This window comes from Salvelinus namaycush, chromosome 4 (assembly GCF_016432855.1).
Source record: "Salvelinus namaycush isolate Seneca chromosome 4, SaNama_1.0, whole genome shotgun sequence".
NCBI classification, from domain to species: Eukaryota; Metazoa; Chordata; class Actinopteri; order Salmoniformes; family Salmonidae; genus Salvelinus; species Salvelinus namaycush.
The window spans coordinates 66,546,899-66,568,750 of record NC_052310.1 but is presented as its reverse complement, the minus strand read 5'-3'; the positions used below and the strand labels follow the sequence as shown (position 1 = coordinate 66,568,750).

At 42.6% G+C, this 21,852-nt stretch overlaps 1 protein-coding gene across 1 annotated transcript; it reads right to left on the bottom strand.

The window, feature by feature from the left end:
• Positions 1–9,634: 9,634 nt before the first annotated feature.
• kcnj16 (potassium inwardly rectifying channel subfamily J member 16) lies at positions 9,635–10,873 on the bottom strand. The gene has a single exon (XM_038990889.1). The coding sequence runs from the start codon at positions 10,871–10,873 to the stop codon at positions 9,635–9,637; it is 1,239 nt and encodes a 412-aa protein (XP_038846817.1).
• Between the last annotated feature and the right edge of the window lie 10,979 nt (positions 10,874–21,852).

Here is a 21,852-nt window from a genome sequence, read left to right as displayed (position 1 = left end):
GGCCCGTCACTTCCACTCTGTGAAGTAGGGTTGTCAGTAGGCCCGTCACCTGTCAAGTAGGCCCGTCACTTCCACTCTGTGAAGTAGGGTTGTCAGTAGGCCCGTCACCTGTCAAGTAGGCCCGTCACTTCCACTCTGTGAAGTAGGGTTGTCAGTAGGCCCGTCACCTGTCAAGTAGGCCCGTCACTTCCACTCTGTGAAGTAGGGTTGTCAGTAGGCCCGTCACCTGTCAAGTAGCCCCGTCACTTCCACTCTGTGAAGTAGGGTTGTCAGTAGGCCCGTCACCTGTCAAGTAGTACCGTCACTTCCACTCTGTGAAGTAGGGTTGTCACGACAGTAGGGTTGTCACAATACTAGTATCGCGATACTACAATACCTAATTTTCCATGGATAAAACTATTTGGTCCTTTAAGAAACCTACTGTAGGTAACATATTGTGTGCTATAGCTTGGAAAATAAACATGTGATTCTGGTTGACAACATAAGGCTGCTCGTTTCCATCATTAGAAAATGTTCCTTAGGAAATGTTGTCCGCTTCATGTTTTGTTTCCTTGCCACGATACCTCTGAGTATCGCAATACTTTTACTGTGACAACCCTACCGTGAAGACGGCCACACCAGCCTGTTTGTCACATTTCACGGTGCATGCACCACTCCTCCTGACTCATTGCCCACTGGTGCATTCTTAATGTCCATTTTCACATACCTTGCTAATCACAACCATACCCATTAAAACCAGTAGATGTTGATAGCGCTGACTTCATCCACGTATTCCAATGGAAAACTCCCAACGGCTCATGAAGCCGTAAGTATTTGAATTTGAAGCTCGCCATATGGCTAAATGGGGCTGAGTGGCACCAACAAAAAACAAAAAAAATCTAAGGATCATGGAGAAAGTGGTCGTAACTAACAATGGATCATGGTTGATGTAATCGTTTTCATCATGCCTGAGAGTCAACTCAACGCTGCTAGATGACGTCGGCGTCAATAACGGAAGCCCCATAGACATTGGTTAGCCCCTCCATCTCCACTTGACAGGCTCGTTGAATCTGCGCTCTCATCGGGAAAGCACATCACAACCCCTTAGGTGCACGTGCAAAGAGTGTGCATGAGGGCACAAGCCTCCTCGTAGCCTGCCAGCCTGTGATTGGTCTGTGCCAGCACGTGGTCCTGTGTGACAACAAGTGTAGTCAGAATGGATCACCATTTAATTAAATATCTTGATTTGTAGCAAACTTTTTAATAATTGACTGTGTGGGTTGAACTTCATCATAATAAATTAATTTTACAGGCCAAAACGGCCGTCAACATTTTTTATTGTTTGGCCGGTCTGGCTATCGTAATTTACACAGGCTTTCTAGGGCAGACCAGGGCTTTTGGCACCGTGTAGTGGTGCTTGGTGTTTTCAGGTAGTAATGATGCGTTTTTAAATGGGGTGTTAGTGGTACAGAAATAACAGTTATTCCATTTGCTGTGTGACTTGACTACACAAATGTTTGTGGAAACTTTCCCGATTAGTGGGGAAATGTGAACATGAAAGTGTACACAGTATCCCTCTTTCTCTGGCTCATGTGTGCATTTGAGGGCATCAATGTAACTTGCTGACTCACAGAGTCCTCTGGGACTTCATCTTCTCTCAGCAGCAAAATGGCTTATGACAAAAGGGGGCTCTAACTCTGGCACTACTGTAACACCACTCATTAAAAGAGAGCCCTTCCTGCCTGTGTCTGCTCTGTTATACATGTCCTAGCCATGGTTGCAACGGACATTGTGAACGCTTTTGTTTTGTTTGGTTGTTTTTTTCCATTTACAAGAAATGTATTGAATTTAGTAAAGACTTTTGGGAGATTTGATGATATGAGAGTCAATGATGAAAATGGACATGAGTGCGTCAGGAAAATATATATTTTCTTTGTGTTCCCTTGTTTGCAATACTTAAATCCCCAAATATAATTACTTTACACAGAGTAAACACATCAGAGATGTTTAGCTATGATTAGACTGCAGTCTCTCTTTAATTTCTGTAGTGTGTAGAATGACTTCAGATATTTATTTTTATGTTTCTAAGTAAGTTTAAAGATGGAATCCGCACTAGGGGAAACTGCACCACTGTCCGCCCCATGGCTGTTATTGTTTTGTTGACGAAACAGAGGTGGGGAGCATTGTGCATCAAGAAAAAAAAATGGCAGTACATATGCTGCTGTTCTATAACACTTGCAATGACTGTTCGAAAAAAAAAAAAAACATTGTTCATTGTTTGCAGTAACCTCTTTGTTGTTGTAATATCACAAACGGACGTGGACGTTTCACTATTAAGGATTCGATCTTTAAAGTGTGATATCTGCAGTATCAGCTCCTAGAATTAGTCCTAAAATCTCTTATTAAATTGGATCTCAAAAAGCATGTTGGTGATGAGTGGAGTTAAGAGCACCTCTGTCATCAAACTTGGGCATTATTTGGGGAAGTTTGCATTGTTGGCAGTAATCAGTAATATGACATGCAAAGTCAGTCAGCATTACAACCTCTCCTCAATGAATATCAATTAGGATGATTGTCTGGTTTACACAACACTTGATTAATAGGAATTTCAGTGTCGAAATTGAATAGATAAGGCTGTTTTGTTTCCTTTGTTCATTTAGATTTTGTGATTTGACAGGATCCTTCATTTTGTGTTGCTTTTAGGAAGATTAATAGATACTAAACAGCGATATTCCTATCTGTTTCTATGGGACCATGATAACAGAATGGAAAAGTATAACTGTCTATTATTCTATTATTACAGACCCTTTTTGATCAGTGGGATAATTATGCTCTGTGGAAAATGGAATCACAGTACTCATGGACTGGCCTAATCTGAGAGATTTATATATAGTGCCAACATCCACTGGAAACAATGTCATGGTTGAAGTTTTTCTGCAGAAACAGAATTTACAGAATTTACGGTAACCCTGACCTACTGCCAGCGCACAGTTGTTCACGAGTGCCTAAGGGATGGTCTTGCAATTGTTACAGTGCTACTATACCTCTGCAGCCACACACAAAAAAACGTATTTTACAATGTTTAATTTACGACTACCATTTTAACATACAATAAAATATGTCTCTACAGCCAGGCTCCAAGCGGCACTCAAAATAAGGCAAATGCCATCTACAAATACGAACAGGTGCGGCCTAAAAAAATGGGAACCAACTGCGTCTTTCAAACATTCAATTCAGACAAGTTAGAACTGTAGGCCTACAAGCATATATGTTTACATGGATAATATAGGGCCTATGACTTACAATGATTGCATGGCAAATGTAAAATGTTGTTTTGCATATATTTGTAAGAAGTGTAGCCTATTGCATCATACATGTATGAATCAGCCCACGCATAAACATGACATGTTTATCGCACTTAAACGTATTATGATGGGTTTAAATAGTTAGATCAAATGATTTAAATTCATAAACAATGACGAATAGCAGTTATATACTCTGCAAGCTATCAGCCACAGTGGGTATGACTTTGTCGTGTAAATCGCCCGTATCCCTACTCCCCTGCGCCGCGCATCCATTCAAGTGCCACTGTTGCTCGCTTTTCAAATAGGCCTAGAGATCAAATAAAATAAAACCGAGTCTATTGAGTTGGCTAATAGTTATGTAATAGACTCCAGTATTCTTCCATGTCATGCATTCAGCATCATCAACTTCCCCAAAAGTTTGATACGAATTGCTAGAAAGAGGTTTTTAAACCTACCAGTTGCTCATTTGTAGACCGGATCAACGGACAGTTTAAATTATATTCCAGAAGTTATGTTCTCTGGTATCCACACTTTTCAAACCGTTTGTTTCTGTTTTTAAGTAGTTGCCTTGTTATGATGACAGCAATAACCGACAGTCCCTCATGTCACTAAAATGACTGGTCTTGATAATGTGGTTCGCAAATAGTTCGCCAGAGCAATTTAAATAGCGTATACCGGCATGCTCCGCCTTCTGGTCCATACCCAGCCAATAGTATTACAGAGACGAAAACGCGCTCATATAGTCGGTTGATACACTTACACTGCTGTTTGAAACGTGTGAGAAATGCCATAGACTACAGACTGAAAGTGATGTTTGGGGAGACATGTCAGGGGTTTGGATAAGGAAGGTCGTGCTTAACACCAACTTGGTAGTTTAGTGGTGTTAATTAATATTGATTATCGATAATTCGTTTTAGGGTTGCCGGGGATGGTGGGTTCATTTTAAGCAGAACACAGGAACATAATTTCACCCAAAGGGTATCTTTTTATAGTCTAAACCCCTCCGCCGGGACAAGTTATAAAACTCTCCTAAATGTTCTACAATGTCCAGGCAATAATGTTAGGCTACTGTCAAATAATAAAGAGTTGTTAGAAATTAAAAGAATGAATCAAACTTGTTATGCACTGTTGTCTTCAAAAGGTTCCATTACCTATACACAAGTTGAAACAGTTTATCTATTTGCCTGCTGCTTCACATTATCCCATCTGAAGATATTCCCCTAAATTTGACCCTCTCAATAAAATACACTTAAATATACATTATTCTTGATCTGTTTATCTAGGATATTTCCATGGTATCTAGAGCCTATGGTAAAATGCAAATGTATTTAGTAGGAAAAAGTTGTTCTAACTTCCAATGTTATATTTTGGTTATCTTCCTCCACTATAAAAGTTCTGAGGATGTTTATGCCTCAAAAGTTTAATTTTAGGTCAAGATCTGTCTGTCTTGCTCCACAGCTGTTTCAGTTGGATGCCATAAGAGCAGGATGCTTACTAATGATAAGCTCTGACCCATATCCTACCTCCTTTTCTGCACATATTGAACTGTTTATTTGTGCTATATGTCAGTGGCTCTATTAATAGCAGGTCATATATTTAGCTACCCGAACTTGCTGTGTGAGTTCTGAGTTGGCCATCGGCACTCAGCGTATGTTTGCTTTTCATGCCCAATTTACAACTACAGGAGTCAGAAAAACAGTCATGCTGCTCAGGGCCACAAGGTGGAGAGCACGAGACTGATATTGGAACATGATTGGTCCCCACATGAGCTCTCCTGTGACGCTGTGGGGAGGAAGTATGAGTGAGAAACATGGAGAGATGTCCATCAACTTGCATTCACTCTATATTGCCATGGTGCCATATCTGTGTCCATGTTTGTGCCCTATGACCTCTCATATGATTGTCCTATGACTTAAAGAAGATATTGGGTAAGTAGGCCTATCAATCTCAATGTTCAGCTTGCTGTTTATGAGCCATCGTGACAGTGTAGTTACAGTAACTGTTTTAGATGTTACACCACATGTTTTGTATATCTTGGACAATATTATAGTTTTTTGATAGATTTATTATCCTCTTAAAAAACATACTGCCTTAATGACATTATGGCTTTAAACATCCCTGTAAAATCGAAGCAACTGAAAGGCACGTACAGAGACAGTGTGATCTGCTTCCTTCACATCAAAGTTCCCTTGTCATTCCTCGCCTTTGTTCTTACAGACATGGACCAGATTCATCAGATGCCAGGTGCTGCACTGCCACCAATGACACGGAGGTGGGTACTGTAAATGCCAGGTATTGTACTTCAGGGTATTGGGCTGCAGTGTGGGTCCAGTGGAAAGAGGCATGCCAGACTAACAGGTGTTTACACCACAGTGACCACAATATGTCTCTAAATAAATATGTACCCACTCAATTCCAAGTTAAATAATACTGATGATTCTTCAGTAACGTATTAAGAGACAAGGTAACATGTGTCATGATTATTACTACTTTCTGCATATTCAAGGAAATACATTTAGTCACTCATGATACACTGATGATTGATTTGTCAATGATGAAACTACCAACAACAAAACACCCCCACCTTCAGTGCATCTACATCTAGTAAAAATAAAAATAGAGAGTGTTCAATTTAACAATGTTCCAGAGTCTATACAGGTCCACACTTTCCAGTGTTCAATTACCACACTGATTAGTGTAAAGCCTTATTTATTTTTTATTGTTAATTTTACCTTTATTTAACTAGGCAAGTCAGTTAAGAACAAATTCTTATTTTCAATGATGGCCTAGAAACAGTGGATTAACTGCCTTGTACAGGGGCAGAACGACAGCTTTTTACCTTGTTAGCTCAGGGATTCAATCTTGCAACCTTTTGGTTACTAGTCCAACGCTCTAACCACTAGGCTACCTGCTGCCCATATATTTGCATATATTCCAGTGTGCCTTTCGAGTGAAATGTAGAGTTTACCACCCATTACTATATTTGTTAGTGACAGAGACATAGTTGTTGCATTCATTCATTTTCAGTCCTGTGGCTTTCACCAAGTGACGTCCTAAGCAAATATGTTTCATTCAAATTAGATTTTTAAGACATTACATATTTCATAGAGCCTTATTTGGAGGGCCTAGTTTTACCCTAATACAGTGGCCTGAAACTCATGGTTTACATTCCACATCAGGTCTGCATGTCACATTATTCTGGCTTGCAAATTTCAAGCCAGCCAGATTGGGGATATCCAATTTTTATTCACCTGCAACCCGCATTCAGAATGCCTGCCAGGGTTGAGAAGACTGAGCTACAGTATGAGACTACCTAAAGCATCTAAACTGGAACATACATTTCAGTAACATGTGTAATAAATCTAAGTTACAGATTGAATTAGTTTAAAAAAAATGTATGTTATTTATATTTGAGTAGCATAAGATAAATGAATCAATCAATGTACATGCACAAACATAGATATTGAAACAAACAATTCTAAAAAACAACCTGCAATAGGGCATGCTGGTAAATATTATAATGATGGATGTGGTTTTGGTTCAACTCTGGTTATTAACACAAACACTGGGATTATTTTACACCACTGAGTTTTAATTGAACTCTTACGGAGTTAATTTAATTCCGGAATCAACACTAGAAATGTTACATTGAAAAATCAACACTAATTAACACTGGCCAATTTGCTGTGCAGTGAATCATTTTAATGATCAGTTTATAAAAGCAACAGATGTAAATGTGTATTGAACACAGCGTGTGTGCAAAAGTATCATGTTTTAAACGAACCACACAACAAGCAAAACACTTCATTTCACTGTGCTCAACATTTTTATTTTTTTATTTTTATTTTATTTTACCCCCTTTTCTCCCCAATTTTCGTGGTATCCAATCGCTAGTAATTACTATCTTGTCTCATCGCTACAACTCCCGTACGGGCTCGGGAGAGACGAAGGTCGAAGCCATGCGTCCTCCGAAGCACAACCCAACCAAGCCGCACTGCTTCTTAAAACAGCGCGCCTCCAACCCGGAAGCCAGTCGCACCAATGTGTCGGAGGAAACACCGTGCACCTGGCCCCCTTGGTTAGCGCGCACTGTGCCCGGCCCGCCACAGGAGTCGCTGGAGCGCGATGAGACAAGGATATCCCTACCGGCCAAACCCTCCATAACCCGGACGACGCTAGGCCAATTGTGCGTCGCCCCACGGACCTCCCGGTCGCGGCCGGCTGCGACAGAGCCTGGGCGCGAACCCAGAGACTCTGGTGGCGCAGCTAGCGCTGCGATGCAGTGCCATAGACCACCGCGCCACCCGGGAGGCCCTGTGCTCAACATTTCTGTAATGTGTTGGTACATCATTGTGTTCAACATACTCACATACAGTGCCATCAGAAAGTATTCACACCCCTTGTTCCACATTTTCTGTTCCAGACTGAAATGTTATAATGGATTAAATTGAGATTGTGTGCCTACACACAATACCCCATACTGTCAAAGTGGAATTATGTTTTTAGACATTTTTACAAATTAATTAAAAATTAAAAGCTGAAATGTCTTGAGTCCAAAAGTATTCAACCCCTTTGTTACAGCAAGCCTAACTAAGTACAGGAGTAAAAAAGTTCCTTAACAAGTCACATATGTTGCATGGACTCACTCTGTGTGCAATAATAGTGTTTAACATGATTTCTGAATGACCACCTCAAAGACCAGGGAGGTTTTCTCTGTCAAGTTGGTTGTTGATCATTGCTGCACAGCCATTTTCAAATCTTGCCATAGATTTTCAAGCCGATTTAAGTCCAAACTGTAACTTTGCTAAACAGGAATATTCATTGTTCTCTTGGTAAGCAACTCCAGTGAATATTTGGCTGTGTTTTAGGTTATTGTCCTGCTGAAAGGTGAATTTGTCCCCCAGTGTCTGCTGGAAAGCAGACTGAACCAGGTTTTCCTCTAGGATTTTGCCGGTGCCTAGCTCTATTCCGTTCATTTTTATCCTAAAAAACTCCCTAGTCCTTGCCGATGACAAGCATACCCATAACATGATGCAACCACCAACAAGCTTGAAAATATGAAGAGTGGTACTCAGTGATGTGTTGTGTTGGATTTTTGAAACAAAATGCTTTATATTCAGGACATAAAGTTAATTTCTTTGCCACATTTTTTACAACTTTAGTGCCTTATTGCAAACAGTATGTATGTTTTGAAATCGTTGTATTCTGTACAGGCTTTCTTCTTTTCACACTGTCATTTAGATTAGTATTGTGCAGTAACTACAATGTTGTTGATCCATCCTCAGTTTTCTCCTATCACAGCCATTCAAATCTGTTTTAAAGTCAGCATTGGCCTCATGGTGAAATCCCTGAGAGGTTTCCTTCCTCTCTGGCAACTGAGTTAGGAAGGACGCTGTATTGTAGTGACCGGGTGTATTGATACACCATCCAAAGTGTAATTAATAACTTCACCATGCTCAAAGGGATATTCAATGTCTGTTGTTTTGTATTTTTACCCATCTACCAATAGATGCCCTTATTTGCGAGGCATTTGAAAAAAAATAATAATAATAATGTGCAAATATTGTACAATAAGGTATGCAAAGCTCTTAGAGACTTACCCAGAAAGACTCACAGCTGTAATCGCAGCCAAAGGTGATTCTTGCATATATTTACTCAGGAGTGTGAATACTTATGTAAATTTGATATTTTTGTATTTAATTTTAAATAAAGTTGCAATCATTTCTAAATACATGCTTTCACTTTGTCATTATGGGGTATTGTGTGTAGATGGGTGAGCAAAAAATATTTAATCCATTTTGTATTCCGGCTGTAACAAAATGTGAAATAAGTCAAGGGGTACTTCTGAAGGCGCTGTACATATTTTACAAAGCACTCACAAAATAAAACAGCATTTTATCTCACACCTCAAAACATATTCTGAGAATAAATGAATCTCTATATAGTACTTTCTGTTGTAGATGACAGTATTAAGTTACCATAACCTCTCCATAAAAATCATGATTATCTTATTTTTATTCATTTTCTGTATCTCTTTGATTTCAGCAGCCTATCTATCATATTAAGGAGCAGACATTGTATAATTGTTTGTATTATATTGTGACTCCACCATAGATACTAAGTTTGACAAAAAAACGTAGCAAGCAAAATGACAGCATATTCCACATTTGTGTGTGTGTGTGTGTGTGTGTGTGTGCGGATTGGGGGGGTTACTTCCTGCAAGAAATTCCACTAAGAACACAGCCTGCTCTTACTGTTGCCTGTGAAGAAATGATCAAATTGTCCATGAGTTCATATGTTTCTGAATGGCCATTGATCATTGTGTTGGCATCATCATATCAGTAGAACATCTATGTCAGAACGGGGCTCCTTCTAAGACACAAATGTCCGTGATCCTCGCAAACTGCTGCAATAGTGGCAACCGTGGCTACATGTTCCTCTGGTTTTGGGGTGCCATTCACCAGTTCTACAGTCAGAGTCGGGGGTTTGCGATTAATGCATGGGCGCTTGGGGCGTGGCGAGAGGCGTGGGTAATGCCCAAGCTTCATTTGCTCGTACTCCTCTGCACTGACCTCCGGAACCAGGACCTTAGCAGTGTGGTGGAACATGGAGTAGTCTACCTTGTAGTACCTCCGGTTTACATTCAGCATCTCTTGGAACAGATGTCCCCAGTGGATCTCGTCGGGCGTGTAGGAGGTGCGGGTCTGGTGCAGGATGCCCGTCGAGTCGTCTGTGTAGGTGAAGGACACCACCAACTCAAAGTCATCTTTCCGAAGCTCCTCTAGGCTCATGCGGTAGAGTGGACTACTTGGCTCAATAATGTGGAAGATGGTGGTTGGTATCGCTAAAATTAAATCACTCTGTTTGATTTCCAGGTCCTTGTAGTTGACGTCTTCCCTGCCCGTGGCGTGCATGTTGGGGCGGAAGATTTGGGCGCGAGCCTTCCCCTCCACCATGTGGTGCCGGCGGAAGTCCCCAATCCTCCAAGATAGGCACAACTGCCCATTTTGCAAGTTAATGACGGCGCAGTTGCTGAAGCCCACCGTCTGCGCCCGTTTCCGTGCCGATGCCATCTTCGCCACAGCGATACCGATGACAAATGTGTCAATAAAACAGCTGATGACGTCCTGCACAGTCACAACGATGATCGCCACCATGCAGTTCTCCGACATCCCTCTAAAACCATAACCAATCGTGGTCTGGGTCTCCAGTGAGAAGAGGAAAGCCCCGGTGAAGTCCCTCACCTCGTACACACAGGGGGCGTTAGTAGGGTCCTTCGTGTCGCCGTTAGCCATGGCAATCACCCAATAGATGATGCCGAAGAAGAGCCAGGAGAAGATGTAGGAGAGGGCGAAGATGAGGAACATGACGCGCCATCTGATCTCCACCAGCGTGGTGAAGATGTCGGTGACGTACATGAGCCACTCCTCAGGAACATGGCGGAACAGGACATTGCACTTGCCATCTTTGCGGACGTAGCGGCACTTCTTGTGCTTGTAGTCGATCTCGGCCTTCACAGCGGACAGGGTGGTGGTGTAGGCGTTGACGGAGGGATCAGAGGGACTGACCTCGGTGTACTCTTTGTTCATCCTGTAAGATCTGGGAAGAAGAGAGACAATAAAATAATGTTTTATGATTGTATTATCTACTGTATAACACTGAAAATGTTACTGTTATGAATCGTAGTCTCTAGATCCGGTGGCCAAACCGAGATTTGGTTCTGGGTTACAAAATTATAAATTAAGAATTAAACAAACATAATTTACAAAATATCTGAACAACTATATTTACTAGAGTATGGTGGCATTTGAAGGACAACAGTTTTACAACAGCACACTCCATCCAGATACACTCACATGGTTTGTTGGTGGGTCATGGTAATTTTGAGTGTGTGGATTTGAGTTGGGTGTTTGTGTGTTAGGGAGGACAACACTTATGGGGAAAGGTTGTGCAATTCCATCATTATGATGGAACGTTTCTGCGATTGGAATCAACTTGATGGTGATTTGGGAGACTTCTCTCTGAGGTTCATTGGCAAAACATTTTTTAGACGGAAAGCAGTTGAGTTGAAATGTAGTTGCTCTCTCTCTGACCCCAATTTGGTAATGATTTCAAAGAGACATTGTCTATCAAGCAGTAACAGTTTTTATTTTATGAAAGTTTTGGAAGCAAAAAAGAGTGATGGTCCGCACTCAAAAAGGAGTAGCGGTAAAGCTTATTTCATTTTTCGATTTTTCGATATACTTACTTTCAATGATAGCTGTAAAAGCATCAAGTCTATTGTCATCACTGGCTTATACTATCATCAGACACCTCGTTAAATTCTGACTTTCAGAATCCACACTTATTTAACTATGAACGAAAAATAAATCTATCAAACATGTTGGTGAAATCTGATGTACAGTATGTCATGAATAACGATGAGTGAGAAAGTTACAGACACACAAATATCATACCTCCAAGACATGCTAACCTCTCACCATTACAATAGCAGGGGAGTTTAGCATTTATTTGGGGGGGTATGATATTTGTGCGTCTAACTTTCTCACTCATCATTATTCACGATTCATTCAGGACTATCATTAATTATGGTAGCATCCACATTACGTAGAAGTGTTTAGAAACATATTCTATACTTATTTACAATAGAAATGACTCCAAAATGACACAATACATTATTTACCATTAATTTCTATTGGGTACAAAATAATCTGAAACAGAACCAAAACAAACAGCAAATGCATCTAACAAGTTTGTAGAGTCACAAGCTTGATGTAGTCATTGAGCGCTAGGAATATGGGACCAAATACAGAACTTTTGACTACTTTAATACACATATGTATACGTGAATTTGTCCCAATACTGCACTTTCGGTCCCCTAAAATGGAGGGACTACGTACAAAAGTGCTGCAATTTCTAAACGGTTAATCCGATATGGATGAAAATTTGCTCAAATTAAAGATGACAGTCTGCACTTTAACCTCATAGTCATCAAATCATTTCAATCCAAAGTGCTGGAGTACAGAGCCAAAACATCAACAAAATTATCACTGTCCCAATACTTTTGGAGCTCACTGTATATCCCTCTTTGTCGCACATGACCAAACAACTGGGAAGTAGTCCAGATGCGACAAAACTAGGGCCTGTATGACCTGTCTATCCTGATTAGAAGCACCTGCTGCTAACCAGTTCCCCATAAATGCTGTTTTGAATGACAAAAAACATGTACATTGTCACGTTCCTGACCTATTTCTGTTAGTTTGTTGTATGTGTTAGTTGGTCAGGACGTGAGTTTGGGTGGGCATTCTATGTTTTCTGTTTCTATGTTGGTTTAAGGGTTGCCTGGTATGGCTCTCAATTAGAGGCAGGTGTTTGGCGTTTCCTCTAATTGAGAGTCATATTTAGGTAGGTTGTTTCACAGTGTTCGTTGTGGGTGGTTGTCTCCTGTGTCAGTGTTTGTCGCACCATACGGGACTGTTCGGTTTGTTTGTACATCGTTCTTTTTGTGTAGTCTATTTTCCCTGTTCGTGCGTTCTTCGTGTTATATGTAAGTTCGTATAGTTCAGGTCTGTCTACGTTTTCGTTTCGTTATTTTGTTAATTATTCAAGTGTTTTCGTTTCGTGTTTATTCCGTCTTGTTTAATTAAAATATGTCATTTCACAACGCTGCGCCTTGGTTCAATCACTACTCCTCCTCTTCGGTTGTAGAGGAGGAGGAATACCTTTACAGAACCACCCACCAAATAACCAGAACCAAGCAGCGGTGTAACGGGAGGTACGGACAGCGCACGAAGCAGGATTTATGGTCTTGGGAGGAGATCATGGAAGGAAAAGGACCATGGGCTAAAGTGGAGGTGAATCGCCGCCCATGGGAACAGCTGGAGGCAGCTCGGAGAGCGGAGGAAACGGGAGAGAGGAACCGGCATTATGAGGGGACGCGTCTGGCACGGAAGCCCGAAAAGCCCGAAAAGCCCGTGAGTACTACCCAAAAATTTCTTGGGGGGGGGCTAAGAGGTAGTGGGCCAAGGGCAGGTAGGAGACCTGCGCCCACTTCCCAGGCTAACCGTGGAGAGCGGGAGTACGGGCAGACACCGTGTTACGCAGTAGAGCGCACGGTGTCTCCTGTACGTGTGCATAGCCCAGTGCGGGTTATTCCACCTCCCCGCACTGGTAGGGCTAGATTGGGCATTGAGCCAAATGTCATGAAGCCGGCCCTTCATATCTGGCCACCAGTACGTCTCCTCGGGCCGGCTTACATGGCACCAGCCTTACGCATGGTGTCCCCGGTTCGCCTACATAGCCCGGTGCGGGTTATTCCACCTCCCCGCACTGGTCGGGCGACGGGGAGCATTCAACCAGGTAAGGTTGGGCAGGCTCAATGCTCAAGGGAGCCAGTACGCTTGCACGGTCCGGTATTTCCGGCGCTACCTCCCCGCCCCAGCCCAGTACCACCAGTGCCTACACTACGCACCAGGCTTCCAGTGCGTCTCCAGAGCCCTGTTCCTCCTCCACGCACTCTCCCTATGGTGCGTGTCTCCAGCCCAGTGCCTCCAGTTCCGGCACCACGCACTAAGCCACCTGTGCGTCTCCAGAGCCCTGTACACACTGTTCCTTCTCCCCGTACTCGTCCTGATGTGCGTGCCCTCAGCCCGGTGCCACCAGTGCCGGTACCACGCACCAGGCAAATAGTACGTTTTGAGAGTCCAGTGTGCCCTGTCCCTGCTCCCCGCACTAGGCTTGAAGTGCGTGTCTCCAGTCCGGTGCCTCCAGTTCCGGCACCACGCACCAGGCCTTCAGTGCGTCTCAGCCGGCCAGAGTCTGCCGTCTGCCCAACGGCGCCTGAACTGTCCGTCTGCCAAGCGCCGCATGAACTGCCCGTCTGCCATGAGCCTGCAAAGCCGCCCGTCTGCCATGAGCCTACAGAGCCTTCCGCCAGACTGGAGCCGCTAGAGCCTTCCGCCAGACAGGAGCAGCCAAAGCCTTCCGCTAGACAGGATCAGTCTGAGCCATCCGTCTCTGCAGCGCCATCTGAGCCATCCGTCTCCTCAGCGCCGTCTGAGCCATCCGTCTCCTCAGCGCCATCTGAGCCATCCGTCTCCTCAGCGCCATCTGAGCCATCCGTCTCCCCAGCGCCGTCTGAGCCATCCGTCTGTCCCGAGCCATTAGAGCCGCCCGTCTGTCCCGAGCCGTCAGAGCCGTTAGTCAGTCAGGAGCCGCTAGAGCCATTTGCCAGACAGGATCTGCCAGAGCCGCCAACCAGACAGGATCTGCCAGAGCCGCCAACCAGACAGGATCTGCCAGACAGGATCTGCCAGAGCCGCCAACCAGACAGGATCTGCCAGAGCCGCCAACCAGACAGGATCTGCCAGAGCCGCCAGCGAGCCATGAGCGTCCAGAGCCGCCAGCGAGCCATGAGCGTCCAGAGCCGTCAGCCAGCCATGAGCGTCCAGAGCCGTCAGCCAGCCATGAGCGTCCAGAGCCGTCAGCCAGCCATGAGCGTCCAGAGCCGTCAGCGAGCCATGAGCGTCCAGAGCCGTCAGCGAGCCATGAGCGTCCAGAGCCGTCAGCGAGCCATGAGCGTCCAGAGCCGTCAGCGAGCCATGAGCGTCCAGAGCCGTCAGCCAGCCATGAGCGTCCAGAGCCGTCAGCCAGCCATGAGCGTCCAGAGCCGTCAGCCAGCCATGAGCGTCCAGAGCCGTCAGCCAGCCATGAGCGTCCAGAGCCGTCAGCCAGCCATGAGCGTCCAGAGCCGTCAGCCAGCCATGAGCGTCCAGAGCCGTCAGCCAGTCATGAGCTGCCCCTCAGCCCAGAGCGGCCATTAATCCAGAACTGCCCCTCAGTCCAGAGCTGTCTCTCTGTCCGGAGCTGCCTTTCAGTCCGGAGTTGCCCCTCTATCCTGAGCTACCTCTCTATCTACCTCTCTATTCTCACCTACCTCTATGTCCTGAGCTACCTTGTCCCGGAGCTGTACCTTTATTTTGTGTTGCCTATATTAGGTGGGTGGAAGAGAGGGGTGGTCATTCTGAGGGGGATTAGCAAGCTGGGATTGACTATGGTGGGGTGGGGACCTCGTCCTGAGCCTGAGCCACCACCGTGGTCAGATGCCCACCCAGACCCTCCCCTAAACTTTGTGCTGGTGCGCCCGGAGTTCGCACCTTAGGGGGGGGGTTATGTCACGTTCCTGACCTATTTCTGTTAGTTTGTTGTATGTGTTAGTTGGTCAGGACGTGAGTTTGGGTGGGCATTCTATGTTTTCTGTTTCTATGTTGGTTTAAGGGTTGCCTGGTATGGCTCTCAATTAGAGGCAGGTGTTTGGCGTTTCCTCTAATTGAGTCATATTTAGGTAGGTTGTTTCACAGTGTTCGTTGTGGGTGGTTGTCTCCTGTGTCAGTGTTTGTCGCACCATACGGGACTGTTCGGTTTGTTTGTACATCGTTCTTTTTGTGTAGTCTATTTTCCCTGTTCGTGCGTTCTTCGTGTTATATGTAAGTTCGTATAGTTCAGGTCTGTCTACGTTTTCGTTTCGTTATTTTGTTAATTATTCAAGTGTTTTCGTTTCGTGTTTATTCCGTCTTGTTTAATTAAAATATGTCATTTCACAACGCTGCGCCTTGGTTCAATCACTACTCCTCCTCTTCGGTTGTAGAGGAGGAGGAATACCGTTACATACATACACACTGAAGAAGGCTGCAAAGCTGAAATTCTGTGTACACTAGCTCTGATGCAGTGAAATGAATTTTAAAAATGAAAAAGGAAGTAAGCATTATGCTACGTATTTTTCATTGCAGACTCATCACACTTTTTTGCTTATTTGAAATTACGAGGGGGGCTCCTAACATGTGGAATTGTTTTAAGCTGGTCATACCAAGGATCATTTAGATATTGTATTTCGAATTTTAGGACCCCTTTAGGTATCAAAAACATATATAAAGAAAATATTTGATGAAACATAGAATTTTGCCTTACTGTTATTAGCCCATAGAAACATATTGAATAACAGATTCATACATGGAAAAACAGATAGTCAAAAAATACATCAAAAGGAAGTTTGTTTTAAAGTATCTGAGAGATATAAGACAGATCTTACATCTACACCACTGTAGCTCGGCCTCCTTCCAGCGCAGATGTGGAAGGCCATCGGTGGATTGAGACGCAGCTCATGCAAAATGACTTTTTTTGTATAATGCTAATTTGATTTTCTCGGGGGCACGGACATCGACTCTAGTTAACCTTATATAAAACAAGTAAATGGTTTAAAATCTTCAAAATAAGCGGATTTTAAAAAATTGTTCACACATTTAAAGTCAAATTTGATGTAAAAAAAAACCATATGTTTTTGTATGTTTTTTTTACGTTTCTAACAGTTATTTTGATCAAATTATTTTCATGAGCATGTCTGTTATTTATTCAAAGTGTTGTTTTTCTGTGATACTTAGAGGCTGAGATATTGGTGATTGAGCTAATCTGACATACCGGTACGACCAAAGATGGCTTCCAATATGGGTGATATGGGCACCGGTGCCATCAGACTTGTAGCTCTAACTTTAGAATGCTATGGGCTATCAGCTCAGTTCCAATTGAATCTCAAAGATGAGACTCTCACCAGATACATTGATTTAAGGCAAAATATGTATTTCAATTCCTTATTAATTTTTTTGTTATAGTGACTGCAATGCCCCCCAGGGGCCAAATCTGGGGTGGCTACATCTTTTCAGTCTACTTGCATTTACCTCTGTGCCAACTCTGTTGCTTTTATCACGAAATGCACAATTGAGTATTTTTGCTTAGTCGCCGCACTAGTGTACAAAAGTTAGATTCATTTTCATTCCTCCAAATGACACAGAAATCATTGTCAATTGTGGGGGTTTTTGTCTGTTACTACAGCTTGACAAAGTCCTAACATTTCAGAAGGGTTCAACAAAAATATAAGCGCAACATGAAACAATTTCAACGATTTTACTGAGTTACAGTTCATATCAATAAATTAATTAGGCCCTAATCTATGGATTTCACATGACTGGGAATACAGATATGCATTTGTTGGTCACAGATACCTTAAAAAAAAAGGCGTGGATCTGAAAACTAGTCAGTATCTGGTGTAACCACCATTATTCTCATGCACACTTGACACATATCCTTCGCATAGAGTTGATCAGGCTGTTGATTGTGGCCGGTGGAATGTAGTCCCACTCCCCTTCAGTGGCTGTTCGAAGTTGCTGGATATTTGCTGGAACTGGGGCACACTGTCGTACACGTCGATATAGAGCATCCCAAACATGGTCAATGGGTGACATGTCTGGTGAGTTTGCAGGTCATGGAAGAACTGGGACATTTTCAGATTCCAGGAATTGTGTACAGATCCTTGCGACATAGGGATGTGCATTATCATGCTGAAACATGAGTTGATGGCGGCAGATGAATGAAAGGACAATGGTCCCTTAGGATCTCGTCACAGAATCTCTGTGCATTCAAATTGCCATTGAAAAAATGCAATTGTGTTCATTGTCCGTAGCTTATGCCTGCCTATACCATAACCACAGCGCCACCATGGGGCACTCTGTTTACAACGTTGACATCAGGTAATGCCATACACGCTGTTTGCCATCTGCCCTGTACAGTTGAAACCGGGATTCATCCGTGAAGAGCACACGTCTCCAATCTGCCAATGGCCATTGACGGTGAGCATATCCCCACTGAAATCGGTTACGACGCCAAACTGCAGTCAGGTCAAGACCCTGGTGAGGATGACGAGTTTGTGGAGAAATTCTTTGTTTGTGCAAACTCACAGTTTCATCAGTTGTCCAGATGGCTGGTCTCAGACGATCCCTGAGGTCAAGAAGCCGGATGTGGAAGCCTGGGCTGGTGCGGTTACACATGGTCTTGTCATGCACTGACCATAGAGAGCCCTTGTTTTTCTATGGTGTTGTAGGTCAGGGCGTGACTAGGGGGTATTCTAGTTTATATTTTCTATGTTGGTGTTTTGTATGATTCCCAATTAGAGGCAGCTGATAATCATTGTCTCTAATTGGGGATCATATTTAAGTAGCTATTTTTCCCACCTGTGTTTGTGGGATATTGTTTTGTGTTTGTGCACCACGTAGTCACATTTAGTTGTTCGTTTATTGATTGATTGTTTTTTCTTTAAGTTTCACTTTGCAATAAATATGTGGAACTCAACATCCGCTGCGCCTTGGTCCCGTTCTTACGACAGCCATGACAGGTCTGCGGTTGTAAAATTACATTGGTAAAGAAATTAACATTCAATTCTCTGGCAAAAGTGCTGGTGGACATTCCTGCAGTCATCATGCCATTTGCGCTCTCCCTCAAAACTTGAGACATCTGTGGCATTGTGTTTTGTGACAAAACTGCACATTTTAGAGTGGCATTTTATTGTCTCCAGCGCAAGGTGCACCTGTGTAATGATCATGCCGTTTAATCAGCTTCTTGGTATGCCGCAACTGTCAGGTGGATGGATTATCTTGGCAAAGGAGAAATGCTCACTAACAGGGATGTAAAAAAATGTGTGCACAATATTTTTGAGAAACAAGCTTTTTTTTCATGCATCTTTTATTTCAGCTCATGAAACACGGGACCAACATTTTACATGTTCAGTGTACATGCGTTAGTGATTAGTGCATTAGTGATCGAGAGAAGAAAGCTAAGGATGCTTTTTTGTTGAAAGTGAAAACTTTGAGACAATGCAAATTGAAAAGGGGAAAGAGAGAGAGGAAGGGAGTGGCAGACACTTTATTGCCTACTTTTTTCCACAGCTGGTTGTTCATAATTTCATGGAAGCGGTTTTGTTTTTTCTTATTTGTTCTTCTTCATATTTTGTCTTTTCTCCCATGGTGCACTTTGCTGCTCTCAAGATGCTATTTTAAAATGTTAATCTGGGAATGTTTACCATCTATGGTTCCCTTTTTTCCTGCCTCCATGCACTGTGTCAATACCGTTTATCATAATGAGGCAGTTGCCTAGAGATGCAAAAACCCATGGCAACAGACCCTGTTGGCCCCATTCATTTTCTGTGGTGTTTTCAGCTACTTGGAAGTATCATGTGGCATGATTATGTAGAGGTGTATTTTTCCCTACTGCAGTTTGTTTCTATTGCCCTGCCACTCACAGGGCTTCCTGTAAACGTATATATTTTGTCTTACCAAGGTTATCTAAGGAGAAACACGTAACAATTACAGTAACTAGGGTGGTTTAAATTTTGTGACATGTTGATTGTTTGTAGAACCAGCAAAAATACACATTTTGAGTCAAGTGCCAGTGGTTGGATAGTATTACTTTCAGATTACCAATTCAACGGTAATTCGATTTTGCAGTGTACTTGGACAAATAATTCTGTACTCATCTTAAACCTGTAACTCGAAATGCATGATGGATGAGGTTGTGCATGGCCCACTGTTGAAGTGACTTTTATTTGGGTGGAGTCAAAAGTGTTGTTGTCTACAAGCCAGTAAAGGAAGCGCCACAGGACTGAATTGGTCTAGGTTAGACTGAGGCTGAGGAGAAGAATTAATGTGGAAACTGGAACGATCACGGGCAGAAGAAGGCTCCATCACAGCCAAACCACTGAGCGCATCCTCTTTACTCACACACACACACCACTGAAAGCATTCTCTCTTTTTCCGTCCGAGCGCAATCACTCCTCTTCTCCGCCTATCTGAGTCAACCAGACTTTATGGTCTCAAACTCTGCTTCCTCCTGGCAAAAGATGTAGCTTCCTCCTGGCTAAAAATGTAGCCCCCATTGCCAGTATATAAGGTTATACAGAAAAAAGGTTCTACTAAATTTCTATAACCCGTTCTTCTCCAAAATGTAAATATCTTTAAATGAAAGTAGGAAACAAAACATTATGATTTTGGAAACCGCAATGTTATAATTCTTACAATAATATATTATTGAATGGAAACTCCTACTGTATGTCTGTGCATCATCTTCACATTACCACAACTGTCTCCTTTTGAAAGTTAATCCTCCTTCTGTTAGACTGTTATACGGTATAATAACGCTCATTTTAATCACATTTCACTGGTCATAAAACTCTTAATCACAGCAGTATATTCTATGTATTTTGCCTAAAGCAACACATATTTACACTGACTATGGTCAAGATGTTCAAATAGAAAACAAAACACACAAATCACAAAAATGGACTTAACACAACATACTGTGTAGTAAATGAGATTGAAAGTGCTTTATGACGAAAATGTTTTTTACTGCTACAAACTCACTATTAAGACAGTTGTGAGCTGTGTACACACAGTGCCCGAAAACCAGAGGCTCTTAGCCCCAGCTACGCTATGTTGTGACCAGCCCTAATTATATCAACCTACATTACCCATTAGTCGTCTTAAATGGCACCCTATTCCCTATATAGTGCACTACTTTTGATCAGAGCCCTTTGCCATTGTTCAAATGGGCCCTGGTCAAAAGTAGTGCACTATACAGGAAATAGGATGCAATTTAGGATGCAACCCCTCAGTCAGGTTCAATATCGCTTAATTAAGGCCCACGCCTCCCAGGACAATATGGCGAACAAGGAAAGAAGTTCACAACAGCCCCCTTCAAATATGTTAACAGGCACCAAGTCCCTGGTAATGTTTTGTTCAGCTCCCGGCTTTGAACCTTACAATTATCCTTATTAAACTTAATGCATTTTATCTTGTCTCATGTGGGTGTTTATCTCATAAAAGCATTCTATTCAGTTTGCACTGTTCTCTATGAAGCGTCATAATAGGGTATTTCCACAGAGGCCGAGTAGATTACCATCCATATACAATGCCTGATATTTATGTCAAGTAGGTTTATTTTTCTGTTCATGTTAATTAGATTATATTATAATATCAGAGATCACATACAGTAAGTCTATATATAACATAATAATAATAATATTATAGAATAATATGTAATGCATTTACAGCTGAAGTAACCCAGTTGTCCTTGTGGACATAGGCACCACTCACAACATAACGGTAGTTGCTTTAGGCCACAGGTATAGGGAGACACACACACAGAGAGAGAGAGAGAGAGAGAGCATCGTGTCTCACGGTTATCCATAGAAGACACAGGAAGGCATTGTTCTCCACACCACCCATAAGGAGAAAAAATACTTTAAAAATATATATATATATATATATTTTATGTAGGATACGTGAAATATTTAAAGGTCATGAACAGTCAAAATCATGTGTTTCATGAAATGGGATGATATTTGGGTGAAACCAGATCAAAGTATTTTGACGGAAGTATGAAAAATGACTTGCTTCTACATTGATAAAGTTTGATCATAAAGTTACTGGTCCCCTCCCCCATGTCAAAAACTTGGATTTAGGAGTGGGGATTATTAACGGGATAGAATGACATCACCCTAATGCTCCCATTTTAATACACCAACGGTAAAATGATATTCTCTTACTTCACTTACTGCCTTGTAACCAACATTGCAAAGGCGTGATTCAGAGGGGCGTGGTTTATATATCTAGAGAGCTATTCTACTGATGCGAAGGTTTTACTGTAGGGTGTCAGAAAATATAATTAAAAGTATAACCTATTCATCTAC

Excerpts from the sequence above, each read along its gene's own strand:
- kcnj16 (XM_038990889.1), bottom strand. The coding sequence starts at position 10,873 with ATGAACAAAGAGTACACCGAGGTCAGTCCCTCTGATCCCTCCGTCAAC.